Here is a 19,213-nt window from a genome sequence, read left to right as displayed (position 1 = left end):
TCACATCAGCTTTCTCCGCATTTACGTTAAGTTAGTTCTAGATTCATTGATCCTTGGCCCAAATGGCACGAAGTCCACTGCTTGGAATCAAGCTATTGAATCATTTACAACGCTGGGATTGTTGTGGTGGTTGTTCATGACCATTGCCAAGCGATGCTTTACATCGAGCCGCGTTACGACCGCCCGTTTGGTTGCCATGGCTTGGCGAATTTGGTCAAGGATGGTACAAGTTAGGGTGTGCTAAAGGATGATCGATGATCGATTGATTGGACCAGAGCCATACTTAAAGCCTTGGCTATCTCATCCGGAGGTCGTACATTCTTCTCTCCTCCGTGTTGAAGGTTTGTCAAATTAAACTAATTGTGCAATTTCTTTTGATGTATTGTTATGGTGACAGATTGTAGCAACTGGCCTTCCGGGGTTCTTCGGAGTGTTCAAAAGCGGAGCCTGAAAGTGGAGATTGCAAGCTGTGGAGTCGCCCGAAAGGGGTCTTAGCTGTGAATAGTTCCAAAGTATCTAGAAACATAAGATACTAAGTCAAACATGAAAAGCAAGAGAGAGGCGTAATAATCTTGGAACAAATTCGGCCTTGCCGTCGGAACAAATAAGCGATTATGTCATCACTTATCTAAACCCAGGGCTTAGTTATCAGTGACGTTATCAAAACACAGCTCAAGTCAAGCTCAAGTTCAACTCCCAAAGCCCGTTGAACAAAGCAAATATGTCTGATGCGATTCCCTCTGCAACTGCTGACCCAGACACTGTCGAAAAGACCATCCCCTCAAACGCTGAAGACCGCAAGGCCGCCGCCGCTCTCTCCTCCCTAAACACAAATGAGATCGCAACGGAGGGTGCCTCCGCTGGAGCACCGTCTACTGCAAACCAAGAGGCTCTGGGAAGAGCTATGAGCAGGCTAGAGATAGCTGCTGGGCAAGGCTCGGGCGGCAAGACGACCGCCGAGGGACCAAAAGCTGATGGGGTGGTGAAAAAGAAGATAGTTAAGGTTGCTCCAACTGATGTTACACTGCTGGTATGTTTGCTATGTTGATGGCTTTGGTACTCGTGTTTGTGCGGATTTATTAATATGACTCTAGGTTGAGCAACTGGATTTAAATAAGATCAAGGCCACGGAGTTGCTCAAGGCTTATGATGGGGATGTCACCAAGGCAATGAAGGCATTCATTGCCCCATCTATTCAGGCGTGATGACCTAAATGATTTACTGCTAGTTTTCCATGATTTCATGAGTTTAGGTGAACCGAAGCAGATAGGAACAAAAATTAGTCGCTACATATCAAATCTCGCTCTTTATGTTAGGGGTCTGGTTGTCACTTCAAGGAGTGCAGACAATGCTTCTTAACAACAAATAAGAAAAAGATCACTCCTCATCTTCCTCTGTCTCATATTTCTTGCGTTCGATTCCCTTGCCCTCGTAAATGTTCCACAGCATAGCCCAACCAATCAAAGACTCAACAGCCAGTGCCCACCAGACAGCCCCAATCATGTTATTCTGCAGGCCCAAGCCCAGCCCCCAGCCACCTAGGAAAGGGCCCAATGTCCGAGCTGCACTAGAGATACTCTGCGCTACTCCATGGACTGTGCCTAGGATGGATGGATCCGTGACACAGTTGTTCACTAGGATGATAGCAGCAGGCAGGATGAATGTCCGCGAGATGACCTGTAAGCTAACGACAAACGTGAAGGAGGGCCAAACAATCCATGATATGCGTGGAAGAATCGCAAGGAAGGGCATTAGCACATATGCAATGGGCGAAAAGGGAAGGAACATTCGGAATGACGTGAGCGTGCCGAGCTTTGTCTGTACCAGCGGATATAGGAAGATCTGGAGTGGCAGACCGATCAAACCAATGATAGCAGTAGCAAGCCCAACTCGAGATGACGGAAGACCTAATCCACCACCGAAATGGAAAAGACCTTGCCGGGAGTTCTCTGGGGCACGGGGTGCGGGCAAAAATACAAATGTCATAGAGTTGAAGGCACTTGTGTGGAATGCGAGCAGGAAGTGAGCCACCAAAGTTAAGATAACGTTGCGTGTCCAGATCTGGCGGAACCCTATCTTTTTACGCGGCTGTGGATGTACGCGGGAGCGAGCTGGACTTGATGGCGTAGACCAAGCACCAACGCTGCCGTCCGTGTAAACAGATTCATCATCTCTGGAGCGTGTCAGTGGACGATAGTGCCGGGATCGTCGGGTCCAAGCTCTCGTGAGCCGCTTGCCCAATTTACGACCCCAGTCACTCTTATAACGTGCAATTTCATGGGTCTAAAATGGGTTCTTTGTTAGTGACGGCATGGGTTTGGGCAGGGATGACCTTACCTCATCAAGCCCAAGAAATACAGCGAAAAATGAGCCAAATATGAAGATTGCACTCAAAAGATTCGGCAAAGCATAGGGCCAATGCTGCATCCACCAGACACCTTCTTTACCTCCAAAGGTAGATCCTGGACCGAAAAGTTGCGGAAAGCTGCTGACAGGATCGGCCAAAGAGCCTCCCAAGATTGGACCTATGATTACACCAATATTGAAGCACATGGGTAGAAGTAAAAATGCGCGTGATTGATATCTAAATGGTTAGCCTAAGGCAAGTTGGCACATTGTGTGAACATATCAACTTACTTCTTCTCGGCAATAATCTCTGCAATCAGCGTCCGCATCACTCCCACATTGCTGTTCAATACTCCGCCCAATGTTCGAAAGACCATTGCCGTCGCAAAGGATCGAGAGAAGCCAAAGCCTACACAAGAAATACAAGTGCCCATCAACCCGATCAACAGCACTCGCTTCCGTCCCATCCATCCAGCATCAGCAAGACGGCCCCACCAGACAGCGGTGATAAATTGCGCGGCTGTAAAGCTACCCTGGAGGATACCCGCCTGCGCCGAGATTTTCGAGTCTGGTAAAGATGGATCAAATGATTTGAGCTGATAAAACATGTATGCCTGCAAAGATGTCTGCGTCAACGGCTCTGACAGTCGCGCCAAGGTCAAGATTGCCAACTGGCCCTTCTTCGGTAACGAGCTCCAAGTTACTGGTTTTTCCTCGTCCTCGGCCGGCCCGAGCACGCCGTCATGATCATCATCTTCGTCAATAGAGGAAAACCGCCGGCGATTTGTTATCAGCGGGGCGGACTCTAATCTCCTCGTCGACTGAGAGACGCTTTCGAAAATTGCGGTGTCATCGCTCTCGATATCGGTGTCGCTTTCACTGCTCGATAAGTCTGCATGATGATCGATCAAGTTAGAAGCGTCCTGGGAGGTAAGGTGGACATCTTCTCGGGCCTGGCGGTCTCGGCCATGGTTCTGAGTTTGCGGAGAAGACCCCATCAACAGAAAAGTCCCGACTCGGGAAGCTGTCACGCGCGCGTGGGGTATACACAGATCGGAGTGTACGACACTGCCGTTATGAGATCTAACCTCGCAGTTTTATATCTGTACTTCGTACTCCGTACGGCAGAGTCTGGTCTGTGATCTTTGTTATTTAGAGGAAAGTCGGGGTGAAAATGAGCTATGACACCATTTCTCCCCACATTTGCGTGGGGTAGATGCGATAGGGATGCTGCCGAGTTAACCGCGAGACCAAAAATAAATTCCATTTTAGGATTATGTAGAGAACGAATGAACGTTTGATATGAGTTAAGAGCCATAACACGGTCATCTTTCTATTCATGTACCGCAGGGTGGTTTCTATTGTAGAGGAACCATTTAGGGGTAATCCCCAAAAGTCCATATGTATTCGTTTTAGTAGTAGTTGCTCCCTTGTGGATGTTTGTCGCTCGAGAAAGTAGCTCTTGAGAGTCTACTGCTTGTATCGGCCAAACACTTAGAGAATTGGTGCCATGTTAGTGAGATCGGCATCTGCCGGTACCTACCAAGGAGGGCAAAAAAGAATAACAAATGCGCCGACCGGGGTTCGAACCCGGGCTGCCGCTTGGTGACAGAATAATTCTGTTATGGGAAAGCGGAGTCTTAACCACTAGACTATCGGCGCCTCATTTGCATTAGTAGACCCGAAATTGAAAATTCACCGGACTCAGCTTCATCCGATTCTAAAGATATCTAGAACCGACGAGCCTCCGATATACTTTCACAACAGGCATAAATAAATGGGTTGAAACAAGAACTCAATTGCTTTTTACCTTTAATATGTATATAAAATATGTAGAATCAGTGTGATATTGGTGTATTTAGGTGTGTAAAATACTCACATTACAAAGTATATTACTGCCGTAAACTATGAGCAAGAAATTGAGCATAAAATACTACAACATAGATTGATCCACACAGAACCGCTAACCAGTCACCAGTATTGTCTCTTAAATGTACAGGTAATAAACAAAAATTTCAAACAAGCACATCCTCATATCAGCAAGGCGAGTGTGTGTGTTGCTTTTGGTCCAATTGAACTTCATGTTGTCTTTCAAACAAGTTGGGTGGGCCTTGGGTTATCGAAATATCAGTTGTAAGATCCTCCTTTTTGGTCCAGACTTCCAGGGGAACAGCTTCAAGACGGTGCATGTCGCTTATGAACTCGGTATTGGACCTGTTAATGGGTTCAGTACTCGAGCGCTTGCCGCCAGTGTACTTGCCTGGCGGAGTGTATTTGTTTCCTCGACGAAAAAGCGGCTTCCATGAGCGATGGATTGTGAATGAAGGACGAGATTGTGAGTTGTTGGAGTAATCATTGTTCTGAAGGTTTCCAGGTCGTTTTCCTCGGTCGCTGTTGTACTGGAATGCCTTGACGCCAAACAATCTGCGCAATAGTGGCCACCAACACATGAGGTTAGCAACATAGATTGCTGTACTGGCTTCGCGGATGTACCAGATTTGGTAGGTGGTTGTGAGCGGGGAGGCAAAATTGAAATATTTGTTTAGGATAGCAGCAATGATAGTGAACAAGCCCAGACTCATCACGCCGATGAGGACAAATTTCCTGCGCCGTTTGAGTTGGGCTTTGATTAGGAGGGGAATTGGGATGGCGAACATGATGGCATCAGAAGAGATATTGAAGACGGCTTGGGTTATCGAGTAGTACTGGTATGTCGCACACTGCATGTTATCCACCGGCATGGCCCAGTATTGGGAGAACGGCCGACAGTAAACTGCATAGTAGGTGACCATAACGACGACGAATCCGACGGCAGTGTAAATGGAAAGGATCTTGATATAGAGGTTCGATTTCAGATTCTGCGTGATTCGCCAGTACAGAATCAACATGCATGTCTTGACGCCCCAGGTTGAGACCAACATGCATTGCTCCAAACCGATGACAATTTTGCTTCCATACACTCGATCGCTGACTTGCTTTGGGTCTGCTAACACCTTATTGTAGTCCTTCGGGTCCATGAGGTTCGTTGCGTAGCGGGCCGATATTTGGATCAGTATTAGCAGTGTGGTATAGATTGCCTTTTGAGGAGCCGTCGGGTCAGTGGAAAGAAGTGACCTGATTCTCGAAGGTAACACTTACGAAGGTCGCCGTCATCACATAGTCGTCCACTAAAGAGTTAATTGTTAGTAGAATGAAAAAAATATTAGAGCGTGTAATTCTTACCAAGTAACCGTTTGACTCCATATCCATTGGCGATTATACGAGCCAAGCTTTGTTGAAGTTAGCATTGCTCAATTCCATACTTGCATCTCAAACTTACATTCTCCCGACATAAATGACAAACCCTATAGACCAGAAGACAATAGCTTCTGTGAAGAGCTGGCGTGGGGTGGGCGACTCATTTCCCATCTCGACGGATAGAGCAATCTTCGGCTTGAACCCGGCCTCAAAATGCCAAGACGGTATAGAACGAATCTGCCATATGAGAAATGACGATTTAGAAGCGTTATGATGAGGAATATCAATGACAGGGCTGAATTGGTGCCATGACTTGTTTACTGGCAGCCCGGATAAATCTATAAATGTATTCGGAATAGGCTACTGCGCCAAAAAGAGCAAATATTTCATCTAGTCGGCTAAGCTAAAGTCTCGGGGATAGATTTTAAGCCTGCCAACCGAGGACAGGCTGTAGGGTCATGCGTCTTAGCCTGTGAGATGTTAGTGCTGGGGTAGGGTTGGCTGACAAACAAGGAAAAATGGGGCGCAGACGCAAGGGATTTATTCACTCGAAGTGCCAACCTGGTTGATGGCAGTCGGGCTTGGAATGTACAACATAGCTATGGAGTACGGAAGAGATATACATAGGGGGGAAGGTTTTGCATCACATTCCTCCGTTGTGTCTTCGAGTCCTTCGGGTCAGGCCAAGAGGCTGATAAAAGCACCTTGTGACACCGAGTACTCCGTAGTATTCCAGTAGATGCCCAACGTTGTGCAAATGGTGACGCAGCTGTGCGCGATATCTACAAGAGGATAGGCTAAGCGAGAGTTTGGTGTAACCCAATATTAGTCCTATCCTTGATCGCCATTCGATCGGGACTCTTATTTTGGGCCATAAGGTTCCCATATGCACATTGCCGATAGCTTGGTGATCTTCATGCCTCTTCTCTCCAGTGCAAATAAACTCTTGACAGGTCATATCTCATAGTGGATACGTATGAGCCGTGCGGCTGACATTATTGGAGACTTCGGAACATCGATCTGCGTAGCGATCCAAGCGAAATTCAATAGCTCCGCCTGATGTGATCCTCCATTAAAAAACAGACTTGCGCGATGTGCGAGCCAAAATGGTTAGTAAGGACTCATATGGTAGGCCAATTGTGTCTGAAGATCATCCTTGATATGAATGTTGAACATTCTGCATTTCATCCCGAGGGAATCTTCTACCTCGAATGGTTTGCACAATGCCAAGTTTTGTAGGTCATTTTAGTTATCTTCCAATTTGAAAGGCCGCTGGTGCATGTGTGGGAGCACCTCAACTCTGCTCAGTTGTATGAATGTGGCTACCCAATGCTCCACGGTTCCTAGAAGCACTACGGTGACAACATTTACAGCTCTCTGGTCGACCCATTTACCTGGCACCGGGGAAGTTCTGGAATCACGAAGGAGGATGAGAAAGCAGTATAAGCGCTAACTAGACATTGGTTGTTGCTGCTTAAAAATTCGACAAATCTAGATTTTGAGATCTCGAACGGCCACGTGAGCGAAAATACCAGATGATTTAAGCTTTCGGACATGTTGTGAAGAGGGGGTTCATTCATTTGACAGCTGATGAAACCACTTGGTGACGGCCTGGCTATTGCTAGTAGCAGACGAATCAATGAGTACAAGGCTAATATAAAATTGCTCTCTGCCAGGTCAGTTAAAGCCATCCACACGGAGAGCCACGAACTGAACACGATATATATTACGGTTTTACTCTCAATCTGTATGTTGTAGGAAGATGTGGTGGCTTTGGAATGCAAAAATAAACAGTATGGCCAATCGCGAGCTTGTTGAGGTGAGAAATATTGGAGAATTCCAGTATTAAGCCTTGCATACTCCGTACATGCGCCGGATCCGCAACATCCACCCCCTATGGCATTGGATATATAGGTGTGTCCTCGACTGGTCGAGATCCTTGGGGTTTCCAATAAGGCCAAGAAGACCACCTCGTTAACAGACGACCATTGATATCAAGAACACCCACAACAGCATGGGCGACAGCCAGGAGCTGTGTCACTGAGAGCAACTTGAAATGTCGAAAATCTTCTCTTGAAGACTTACAATCCGCCTGATCTACTGATGGGACCTACCTCTTCTACGACTGGCCTCAATATGACAACTTTTAGATCGTCTGTTCTAGTGGATATAGTCGTGGAGAACTTGCACGGGCAGTGCCATAACTCCATCTAACTTCTATCCTTCGCTAATAGTTTAACTTGTATTCTCCATGATTGGAATTCAATGACATGTTTGACTTCGTAAATGAATTTACCAGTGAGCCCTTTTGTATTGCATCGCTGCATGATGTATATTGTTGATGAATTTTAATCTAGTCGTGTTTTGTTCAAAGTTGATCATTATCGCCTGAAGCTATTGGAAAGGCGCCTGGTTGGTGGGACAATGGTCAAAGGGTATCTAGAGTCTGTCGATGGCGTCGATACATACCTATCGTTCACTTTGCTAGGACACCAGGAAGAAGATACTCAAATTGCACAGGTTCTTGTGAACTTACATGGATACTGATAGGATGGTAGTTTGCATATAACCTCACTCATGCTGATACATCGGGTAACTCTCGATGGTGTTGGATCACATTCAATATCATTTCCCGGCTACTTGGCTCTCCCTGTGGAATTAAAATATACATATGTATATATAGTGCATCTCTCAAAGGCTTGGGCTAACATTGCGCACCAGTCGATAAATATATTCTACTAGAAAAGAAAAGATAAGGATTGGTGTTATTAATCAAGCAGCGAAGCACTCTGTACTCCGTGTTCGTATATTTATAATGCAGATAATCGATCACACGAGGCCACGTGGGCCATCCAGGGGATCGCAATTGTATGCATGGCACAGACCAATCGAATGTTGCGCAGCAGACCGTTGACAATGTTGGAATGTGGAATATATTCAGCCTGTCAATAACTGAAACCTGCGAAATCTCATAACCATGACCTCAACACAATATTGCAAGGGTTACCCTAGTTTTTGAATGAGATTCGCCCCTAAAGCTACGTTGTAATGTGGTTAAGCCCATCGGATCGGCGCTCCAAATGCCACATTCGCCACGAACCCCTTGCTTAGCCATGTATCAACTCAGATCGGATTTAGGAAGGCCATAAGAAACGACTCGTACAAGTCCAATCAGGAACCAGGATCGTAATACATCTGGATAGTGTAGATGCCCCCAGTATGGAGTATAGGTCCTTTTGAAACAAAAATAGCGATACTATTGGCAATAACACTTCTAGCTCCGCACCTTATACGGAGTACAATATGCATCCCTTCGGAGAAAAGTGCAGACCAGTCATCTTCGCGTAAATCCTTGAACCTTGTGTAATACTCCGTACATGTCGCAGCCATGAGGGCATTGGTCGTCACTTTTTTTACATTCTGTTGCGACACGCCCAATTCTACCTGTGCGCCCCGGATGCTCCGTTAAACCTAGTGGGGTGATGTATCTCCTCTTCTCTTTCCTTATCTTGTCACTACCATGCCTCAATCCCTTTGTTGAATATTCGCTCTAACACTGCATGATGCAAGGCAAAATGGTGATGTTATCAACGCAAACATCCAAAGACACCGGAAAGTCCCCGAAAGGTCATACCGCAATGGACGAGATACGACTGGAATCTACACTTGGTCATAAACAAGAGCTGCAGCGAAACTTTGGACTTTGGAGTCTGACAAGCTTGGGGATTGTCATTGCAAAGTAAGGCCATCGTGAATCGGAGATTGCATCGATCAGACTTCGAGGGACTAACGGGACCAAGTTCTTGGGCTTCAACGGGGGGTACAATCGTCGCCGCGCTCCAGAATGGCGGTCCGATGGCCGTTCTATACGGACTGATTCTGGTCAGCATATTTTACACGACCATCTCAGCTTCTCTGGCCGAGCTCGCCTCCTCTATGCCTTCTGCTGGTGGAGTATACTACTGGTCATCAGTTTTGAGCCGGAGTCGAGGCCGCACAGTAGGGTTCTTCACTGGGTATCTGAATGCTTGTGCGTGGCTGCTATCAGCATCATCGATGAGTTCTATGCTAGGGAATGAGGGTGTGGCCATGTATCTGCTCAGATATCCGACTGTGAAGTGGCACTCCTGGCAGGTAGTTATTGTCTTCCAGATTGTCAATTGGACGTGTTGTGCCATTGTCTGTTTAGGAAATCGGTTTATACCTCTTATCAACCGAATCGCCCTTACTCTGTCAATGTGTGGTCTTATTACAACCGTGGTGGTTCTCACGGTGATGCCGAAAAAGCATGCCAGCAACGCCCAGGTGTGGGCTGAGTACCACAACAACACGGGCGGGTGGCCGGACGGAGTTTGCTTTATGACTGGTCTGTTGAATGCTGCATTTGCAGTTGGAGTCCCCGATTGCATTAGCCATTTATCAGAAGAGGGTACGTCGGAAATAGGAGAAAAGGAAACCAGTAACTAACAATGTGTCAGTTCCAAAACCCGAGATCAAGGTCCCGCAAGGCATAATGTTGCAGATGCTCACGGCCTTTGTCACATCCTTTGTGTACCTAATCGCCCTATTCTACTCCATCCAAGATCTAGACGCCGTCTTTGCGAGCAACATCGGCTTTTTCCCAACAGCCGAGATCTACCGACAGGCGACGGGGTCTAATAGTGGCGCTATCGGTCTGATCGCAGTTCTGTTTCTCGCAACATTCCCGACTCTAATTGGGACATTCGTGACCGGTGGCCGAATGTGGTGGAGTCTAGCACGCGACAACGCAACACCGTTTTCGAACTATTTCGCCCAAGTGCATCCGACACGGAACTGCCCCGTGCGTGCTACTGTTGCTATGAGCGCGCTCGTTACTTGTCTAGGGTGTATATATATCGGCAGCACGACAGCATTCCAAGCTCTGATCTCATCTTTTATTGTATTAAGTTCGCTGTCCTACTTCGGGGCCATCTTGCCTCATGTTTTGTCTGTTCGTGGAAATATAGTCCCAGGGCCATTTTATATGGGACAGAAACTTGGGATGGCAGTCAATATTGTTTCTTTGATGTATATTTCCGTTACTGTTATTTTTTTCTGTTTCCCCTTGGTGTTGCCGGCCACTGTTCAAAATATGAACTATACCAGTGTGATCGTTGCCGGCTTGATGGTTCTCACTGCCTTTTGGTGGATGTTTCGTGGCAGACGCCAATACCATGGCCCACATTATAGCTTTGAGGCTGCTGAGCGACTGGCTACTTTCCAAGAGGGCAAAGAGGGTCGTCGATCTTTTATTGATCTTGTGGGTGTTTCGCCTGTTGGCATGGAGCATGGGAATGTTTCTGGATGAATGAGGAACGGATCCCAAAAACAATAAAAATGGGCCGGAATCGTGGCTATTGTTGCCTGTTGATGACATTCAATTTTCTTAAACCATGTGTATCGATATTTTGAACGAATTTTGGATGGACATAAATAGGGGATCATCTATCAAAACGCTGTGGTCAAACAAGGTGAGGTTAGAGATCAAACATGGTCATATTAGCGGACCTTCGATTTAGAATTGGGAATAGGCGTCTTTAGGTCATAACTATCATGCACAGAGATCACTAGTAGGAGACAGGATATCCTCTCATCTTCACAGTCGCGACTTAATGCTCTGACCACCTTCCCAGGCCTCTCCGGCTTCAAGCGTTTGCCAGCCAGATACTGAACCGGCCTCCACACAGATCATGTTTCTGTAAGCCTCGTCTGGGCCGAAATCGGCCATGCTCTTGGCCTTTTCAATCCAGGGGTTCCAGACCACAACATCAGTCAAACCTTCCCGAGTGACCGAGAACAAAGGTTGGTCATCCTTTGCAGACGCAACGACAACTGGAACGGAAGGATCAAGTTGTTGGTAAATGCGATCGGTTTCTTGGGTGATCGCCAATGCGGGGGACGATTCAGTGTGGGAAGTCCCTTGGAGGGTCTTATCGAGGTAGGTCTTGGATTCGAGGCCCTTAACACGGATATCGGAGATATCCTATTCATCAATTCCAAATTAGCGGGAAATCCGGAAAAAATAATAGGGGAAAATAACACTGAAGTGTTTTATCATACCGCAATGTTCAGATACGTGTGCATCAACACCTGGAACTCAAAGTTCTGCTGGCCCTCATTGCGAACCTGCAATGATGTCTCCAGTGAGTCCGTGGTGAGAGTAACACTGTACACCAGACCGAACTCATATGGCCATGCCGCACGGAACTCATCGGTCAGCATAGAGTGCGACAGCCCGAAATCCAACTTCACAGTGAGATCGGTATGGTCGCTATCCCTTCCGGGCGCTTCGGAAGAGGATTTTCCCAAGAACTCCCAATTGGAGTTGCGAGCGAAGCCATGTTGTGGTAGGGGGGAGGTAACGTGGTTCTGGGGCGGGGGACCGAAGACCTTGAGAATAAGCAGGGCGGTTAGCTGTAGCTCTAGAGAAATCGTAGAGTTCACATACCGGGAACACCAGCGGAATTCCACCACGGATAGGCTTGGAGCCATCCAGATGGGACTTCTCACTGATAAACAGTTGCTCCTGCCCGCCTGTCTTCCACGAGGTCACAGTAGCGCCGTACAGGTGCACGGTCACTGACTGACCAGTGGGCAACGAAGCCTCGATGATATTGTCCTTAATGGAGAGGGTGGGCTGCGGGAGGGAAGCTCCCACTCCAATTGCTGAGGGTTTGTTTGATCGGCCCATGGTTTTAGGGGAAAAAGAGAAAAGAGAACTGGGTGGGTGTTGAAAGGGAGAAGAGATGGTTGGTGTTTCATGTTGAAGCGCGGGGGAAGGGGATCTTATCGGCCCCGCTTGTTTTGTTTTGGGACTCTAGCTGCCTCAATGTATGACTTGCCAATATTTTGATTTCAAGTAAACTAATCTTTCTATAATCTTTCTAATGAGAACCTACATACGATGCTGCTTTCCTTCCTTTCTCTTGAGATACGTGTGGAAAAATCTAATCAGATCCCCTCACGTTGGGAAACATGTGAAGTACTAGAAAACTTTCAACCCCCAACCAACGCTCGCGCCCCTGGATAGGATAAAAAAGATACATGCACAAATATATACTAGCCCACAGAGAACTATCAGACCAGTATAGTCGTCCTGTCCTGCGGATGTCTGAACTTTCAAAATCTCGCCGGCAATTGGAATGGCGATGAGTGAGCCTATACTAACCAAGAAATAGGTTGTACCATATCGCTTTCCAAAATCTTCAGTTTTGGAGATTTGTGCAACACAAACAGGGGATAGACTGATCGCAGTGCCGCTCCAAAATCCAAAAAGCACCGCGAATGCCAAAATAGCCGCCTGGTTCGACTGGGCTGGAAGCCATAGGGCGAGAATGAGCACCGAGCAGATGAGTGTCGTAATAATCATCACATTAAATCGGCCAAATCGGTCAGCAAAATATCCAGGGACGACCCTCCCAACAATAGATGCGGCATTCAAGATAGACGATAGGTTGTATGCAAGAGAATCTCCCATACCGCGAGATTGAGCATAGGATGGCAAATAAGTCAACGGAATCAGCAGTGCGAAATCGATCAGAACAATGGCCGCTGTCAGCAATGAGAAGCGTAGTTCCTTCAAAGCTCTAATATCGACTATTCCTTTTTGTGTCGAGTTTAATGGTAGTCTCGTTCTCAAAAGCGCCACACTCAGACAGCAGAATGCTGCACTTATAAAACCGATAATTCGTATGGCCCAAGGGAAGCCTAGACTATCCGCGAGGTTGGCGATCAAGATAGGGAATATAATTCCTCCAATGCCCCCAGCAGTCGCGGCTATACCAGTGGCTAGGGCACGACGCCTGAGAAACCAATGGGCTATACAAGCCACGCTAGGGGTGAACACCATTGATGAGGAGATACCACCAAGGACACTGAACCCTAGCATAAATTGGTAATATTCTATACAAATGCTTATCAGTCTCGTCAGAACCACCTTGTTGATCAGAAAGAAATAGTACCTTCTGCAACGCTTAAGATCATCACCGATGCGACGAGCCCAACACATCCCGGAATCAGCAAAGGCGCAAGACCATGCGCATCAAACAGAGATCCTTTCAGATATTAGTCGGCCTGCATAGGAGATAAATTAATGAACTTACCAACTTGAACACTTCCAAAATAAAGAAAAAACATGTACAGACTGAATATCCAGCCAATGGAAGCTTTCGAATAGTCTCTCAATTGATGGTCCGCTAACCAAGACTCGAACACCCCGATTGTATTCATAAGTCCAAATGAGGGCACCATGGCGCACCAAGAGCCAAGAACGACACCCCATGCGCGCCAACCACCGTCTGGAAAATCCAGGTCGCGGTCATGCTCCATTTAATTTGAAAAGTGGCTCGAATATTCACCCTTGGTGTTCGCGAGTTGCAATGGAGGTAAAGCTAAACCTTTGCGAATATTTATCTTCATACTAGCCTCATGCACAGAAAAATTAGAGAGAATTGCGCGAGCAGGTCTACTCTGAGAAAGACTGATTTTTGCTTCCTCTAGGGTCTTCATACTGGTCTAGGAGCTAAGCCTTGATGGGACGCCGAGGTGGGTCAGGAACGGCATGAATATGCACCACATAAAGATATGTTGCATATTACTCTGCTCCAGGTGGATAATAAGGGAATTTGAATAGCACCGTCGAATATGGTGAATTAATACATAGTTGCTTCTGGGCATGTAACTGCATACTTACTTAGTTCCTAGTTACTGTGTAGCCACCCTGATAATTAACTTTTAATCCAAATACCCAGGTATAGGCAATACACAACTAGCTCATCTTCACCTTAAATCAACAGAAGATATATAGTCTATCCCGTCAGAATTCTTAATTCTTCCACGCTGAAGACGAGTCCGGCGTGCCAGATTCAAAGTCAAACACCCCGACCTCTGGCACAAAGTCCTGGTCTTTGAGCTGATTGGCGATCGTCACTTCAGTGCCCTCGGCTTTCCGGTGAGAGGGAATAAAAATATCGTAGTATCGTGGCAACACCAGACCGAGCAAAATCAAGAGCAAACATAAGTGCGCCAAAATAAACCCAGCGATCATCATTGGGTCGTACTGCAAGGTTTGGAATTCAGGATATGCGAAGCTGAGAACAATGGCCAGAATAGGCGCGCTGGCGTACCGGAGTAAAATGGGCCAGAAACAAGGGATGTTCCAGTTCCCATTACCGCCAACGACGCCGTTCAGGTCACGTCTTAATTGATTGCCCTGCGAATGTTAGTTTGTTTGCAAGACCTGTTGGCAGCGGAAGACGTACAGAGTAGAATGCTAGGTACCAAAATCGACTGAGAACAGGATTCCGCCCCCAGAAGCTGGAGGCTTTGGTATCCGGGGTTGTGGCGACGAGGGTGGAAATTATCGAACAGACAATATACAACCCAAAGCCGGCGCCGGCGCCAGCTGGAGGATTCGAGATACCTTGTGCAATAGCAACTCCGATGATTTGGCCACCAAAGTATCCGAAATTATACACAACAAAAGCAGGCAGCCCTGTCTGGCTTACCACGTCGTGCCAGCGATAAGCCGTGGTTGCACTGACAAGCTCCGACCACACAACAAAGATCAAGGCCACATTGTTAATCCATCGGTCGATTCCATCCAGTAGGTAAAATCCAAATTCGGTGCAGTATGGCAAACACATAAGGAATGATATTATTGTGAGGCCAGTCACAATCATCGGTCGTGACATTTTCACGCCCGAATCCACGACTAATGTAGCAACTGCGTCGAGCATCACAAAGGCCGAACTAAACCCGAGAACCACCAGGGTAAAGAATAAAAGGACAGCCCAAAAGTTTGCACCAGGCATGTGAAGCACAGCCTCGGGGAGCGTCAGGAAACCAACCACGAATGCACCCAATCTCTCACCATCCTGGGGCCAACGTCGGAGGTAGCCTACAACCCCAAAAACGGCAAAGGCAGCAACGTTCTCGAACAGGATATTACTTCCGCATATGAGAATTGCGTCCATCACAGCATTGGAGTGTTTGGAGTTATAGGAAGCATAGGAAGTGAAATAACCGAAACCAATACCGGTGGAAAAAAAGACCTGTCCGACAGCGGTTTGCCAAACAGTTCCCGAGGCTAGTTGGTCGCTCCTCCATGTCGCCCATAAGAGTCGGATACCCTCGCCCGCATTTTCCAGTGAGCAAGCACGACCGACGATAATAATAGTGGTGACAATCGGGAGACCCATCGTCCAGTAGACGACACGACCTGTCAAGCCGACTCCACGGAATATGGAAATCCATATCAGAAACCAGATAAAGGCGCTCCAGCCGACTGTCTCGCCGATAAGAGCAACACCGGGGTACACGGTATAGTTGGCAACCGCACCATTGCCAGCAGTGAGATTGCCCACGATCGGATCGACATTGGCGACGACATCGCCCATGTAAAATTCCTCAATTCTGCCCTCCCATGGCAGTGGGCTAGTGAAGGAGTTGCGAAAATAGTTCATGATCCAGGCTAGATTGACCGTAAAGTATTGCACGACGACAAAACTGATCAGAATTGGGCCCATGCCAACGCCTTTCAGCCGATGGTTGATATTATTGAACGCGATCACTGTCCCGCCACGGTAGGCTTGTCCAATCGCAATTTCGAGAATAAGGGCCGGAATAGCGATGGCAATTACAGCCAATAAGTAGGGGATAAACCATTGCAGTCCATAGTTATTGTAGACCACTGAGGGGTATCGCAGTAGGTTTCCTTGGCCGGCGCAGCCTCCCATGGCGGCCAGCAGGAAAGCCGCTCTCGAGGGCCATTGATCACGACCATCTTCGGATTTTTTTGGAAGAGGAGCGATCCAGCCCACGACCTTCTTCAGATACTGGGCGAGTACCATGATGGTACCGATCAAATGAGAAAAATTCAAGCTATTTCCACCTTTGTAAATTCATGTGGCGAGAACGAGGCGATTTTGGAAGAGATAAGTGATCGAAGAAGAGCCCTGTAGCAGATCAGAGACGCTTTCAAATGACTTCCAACTTATGCCAAGGGGCTTGCCAACCATCTCATCCTGTTGCCTCCGTCACGTCGGACCGATGCCAAGAGGCTCGTGGAGGCATTCTCATCCTGGATCCTTAGATTCGTGGTTTGTGGGATGGAATAGATACGCCAAGAGTCTTGGAAGCATTCCACTCCGGTGATTGTGTGCCATGTTGCAATATTGTTGGTGAGATTAAGATTACGGATAAGCTTGGAATATTACTAGCCAGCTTGGCTCAGTCATGTTGTATACATGGGAACTCTGTACTCCGTACATATGTATTCATGGTCACGAAGAGTGGATGCCATATTCGGGATATGGCCGAACGAGATGAAAGGTTCACTTGCCAAGGGCGCTGTTCTTGGCATGGAATTGCGCAATTTCATGGCGCTCATCATAAGGCTCATAGTTATAGTAGTACTATTATCCAGACTATCTAGGGCTCAGAGAGGATGTGACCTACAGTTTATCATCATGTACCATGGAGTCATGTTCTACTCTTTCATTCTTGATTTGCAGCCCAAGTCCCTTCGGTTTAGACATCACCAAAGCCCATGGGGAGGGCACCCTCGAAAAGAGGTAAAAGTAACCAGAAAACGAAAGTCAATGTCCTCATTTCATATATAGAATATGAGGACCTGTAAAATTGACGCCGCTTTTGACGCCAGAAACGGCCACCTTTCCCGTAATTTCGCGCCTTAACCAACCACCACCCTGTGCCACATTCTGCCCCGCCCAGTAGTGTTACTCATCCCTGGAACCTGCCCACCCACAGGTGCCAGGTGCCCAGAGTCTCGTGAAACTGTATGTTGTATGAGATGTGGGAAATGGTACGGGGTGCGGATCGAGATACTAGATCGATTGTGAACACCAGGCTAAATGATAGGTGATGCGAGATGCGGGAAGGTAAGAGAACGGGCGATTGAAAATATTAGGAAGGAGAACGCCAGTTGTCATTCCGACTATACACGGATAGGTCGAGGTAAGAAATAGACATTCTAGGGACCCCTACTCAAGGGATATCTCTAATAGAGAAATGACAGAGTATAGAAGGAGAAGAACTAGCAAACTACATGGTCCTATGATCTATCAATGGGTGGCCTACGGCTTGCTCTCAGGGTATTCAACGATATCCACCACCGCGCTTGGAGGCCTAGAAGGATCATAAAGCAGGACTAGAATTTGTTATTATGGTGTCGAAGATAAATGAGTGTGTGTTCTATAGAAACTTCTTTCCGCACCTCTTCTCCGTGGAAATCCTACTTTGTACTGGACAGGCAAATGGAACACCCGAAAACAAGGCTACCGTACTGACCCGAGATAGGAACAACATTCGACAACTAGTCATGGATGTAGCCCTGGGTGTGCCCAGGTGCTCTCCAGGGCTGAGGCTCGAGGCCGAGGCTGACGTAAGAGAGCCTCACTGCCCGCTCCAGATGGAGGATGCGAATCCATATGTACCATCTATATATTGGTCACATGGAAGTAGTTACTATGAATGGATGTGAACCCTATTGATGACTACATGCATCACCGCAACCAAGAGCGGGGTATAATACTAACGTTGCTGGGACCCGGGAAAATCAAAGACCTCAACATGATTGCTCAACCCTACAGATTCCTTATGGTTTGTTGATTCTGCTGCAGATTTGCAGTCGTGGACCAATGGTCGATTAAGCTGACACGAAGATAAACAAGTGCACACACTTCACCTGGCCCGCTCATTCTCGGCACTACCAAGGTAAGGGTAAGAGCCCTTATGATGATTGGGCTCTGAGGTGGGGGCATCATAAAGCCGTCTTTTTCGTATTAGGAGACGCGTGTGAGCAATGCGCCTGGGACTATTCCGTACATGACAGATGACTTGGATCAAGCCCGATCCAGGACGACTCAAACGCTACATGGTATTTGAGTTCCACATCAACTTAACATGCTCGTCACCTTATTCTTTCAATTGGCTTAAAATTTATGATAGTTTCCCCAAAAGGTCAGCTTCTACAGCCAGTATCTTGAGAGCTCAAGAATTCGGGACTCATCTGATTGGCGGATTGAGGGGAGCCAACCGATAATGACCGGAGTTCTCGGAATTCCTATAAAGTACTGCTTGCTATACAAAGCAAAAATTATATATAGTAAGGGGTGGGGGTTTGGTGCTCTCGTTCTTAAGCCAGCATCTTTCTATCAGCCTCTTGCCATACAAGTATCCATCAGACTTCGGCTGCCAAAACAATTCAGAAATATCATCAGTCTGAAATCTCAGGTGCAACCATGTTTGTCTCCCCTAGAGTGGTTTGTTCAAGCCAGGCTAGATTTGATACCAGAGCTAACTTGAGTTCTACTAAAGGTGCAAATACAAAATGAGGACTACCTCGGGGAGCTATATTTATGTCAACACCGATACCGACAAATGGCCCGAGGATGATAACAGTATCCTTATTGACACTGCGGAAAGATATTCGGATTGCAAGGACACAGACTGCTCGTACTCTGACAATTGGACGGGGAGCTAGTGATTAGAACATTAGTTGAATGAGCATGATTGCCCTGATATAGCTTTTTGTTGTTATCACATATTTTGAACGCCTATTTGGGTGTTAGGTTGGGTGGAAGCATGT

At 47.1% G+C, this 19,213-nt stretch overlaps 6 protein-coding genes across 6 annotated transcripts; 2 read left to right on the top strand and 4 right to left on the bottom strand.

Moving 5' to 3' along the window:
• Positions 1-721: 721 nt before the first annotated feature.
• On the top strand, positions 722-1,205 carry N7479_007353 (huntingtin-interacting protein K; the record flags this gene model as incomplete). Its single annotated transcript, XM_057255047.1, has 2 exons — positions 722-1,030; positions 1,095-1,205. The coding sequence occupies 2 exons, from the start codon at positions 722-724 to the stop codon at positions 1,203-1,205; spliced, it is 420 nt and encodes a 139-aa protein (XP_057108909.1).
• Positions 1,206-1,377: 172 nt separating this feature from the next.
• Positions 1,378-3,344, bottom strand: N7479_007352 (putative MFS multidrug transporter; the record flags this gene model as incomplete). The annotated part of the gene is made up of 3 exons (XM_057255046.1): positions 1,378-2,283; positions 2,338-2,584; positions 2,638-3,344. 3 exons carry the CDS (start codon positions 3,342-3,344, stop codon positions 1,378-1,380), a joined length of 1,860 nt encoding a protein of 619 aa, XP_057108908.1.
• Positions 3,345-4,382: 1,038 nt separating this feature from the next.
• On the bottom strand, positions 4,383-5,754 carry N7479_007351 (uncharacterized protein; the record flags this gene model as incomplete). Its single annotated transcript, XM_057255045.1, has 4 exons — positions 4,383-5,423; positions 5,485-5,513; positions 5,569-5,615; positions 5,666-5,754. The coding sequence occupies 4 exons, from the start codon at positions 5,752-5,754 to the stop codon at positions 4,383-4,385; spliced, it is 1,206 nt and encodes a 401-aa protein (XP_057108907.1).
• Positions 5,755-9,158: 3,404 nt separating this feature from the next.
• N7479_007350 (putative choline transport protein) lies at positions 9,159-10,912 on the top strand (the record flags this gene model as incomplete). Its single annotated transcript, XM_057255044.1, has 3 exons — positions 9,159-9,322; positions 9,384-10,012; positions 10,062-10,912. 3 exons carry the CDS (start codon positions 9,159-9,161, stop codon positions 10,910-10,912), a joined length of 1,644 nt encoding a protein of 547 aa, XP_057108906.1.
• A 288-nt stretch (positions 10,913-11,200) lies between these two features.
• Positions 11,201-12,295, bottom strand: N7479_007349 (D-hexose-6-phosphate mutarotase; the record flags this gene model as incomplete). The annotated part of the gene is made up of 3 exons (XM_057255043.1): positions 11,201-11,587; positions 11,665-11,994; positions 12,053-12,295. The coding sequence occupies 3 exons, from the start codon at positions 12,293-12,295 to the stop codon at positions 11,201-11,203; spliced, it is 960 nt and encodes a 319-aa protein (XP_057108905.1).
• Positions 12,296-14,428: 2,133 nt separating this feature from the next.
• N7479_007348 (sodium:neurotransmitter symporter family protein) lies at positions 14,429-16,454 on the bottom strand (the record flags this gene model as incomplete). The annotated part of the gene is made up of 2 exons (XM_057255042.1): positions 14,429-14,815; positions 14,865-16,454. The coding sequence occupies 2 exons, from the start codon at positions 16,452-16,454 to the stop codon at positions 14,429-14,431; spliced, it is 1,977 nt and encodes a 658-aa protein (XP_057108904.1).
• Positions 16,455-19,213: the final 2,759 nt, after the last annotated feature.

Source organism: Penicillium vulpinum (assembly GCF_028829585.1).
Source record: "Penicillium vulpinum strain IBT 29486 chromosome Unknown utg000003l_segment0_segment0, whole genome shotgun sequence".
In the NCBI taxonomy this organism is placed as follows: Eukaryota; Fungi; Ascomycota; class Eurotiomycetes; order Eurotiales; family Aspergillaceae; genus Penicillium; species Penicillium vulpinum.
This window is presented reverse-complemented; position numbering and strand designations above follow the sequence as displayed.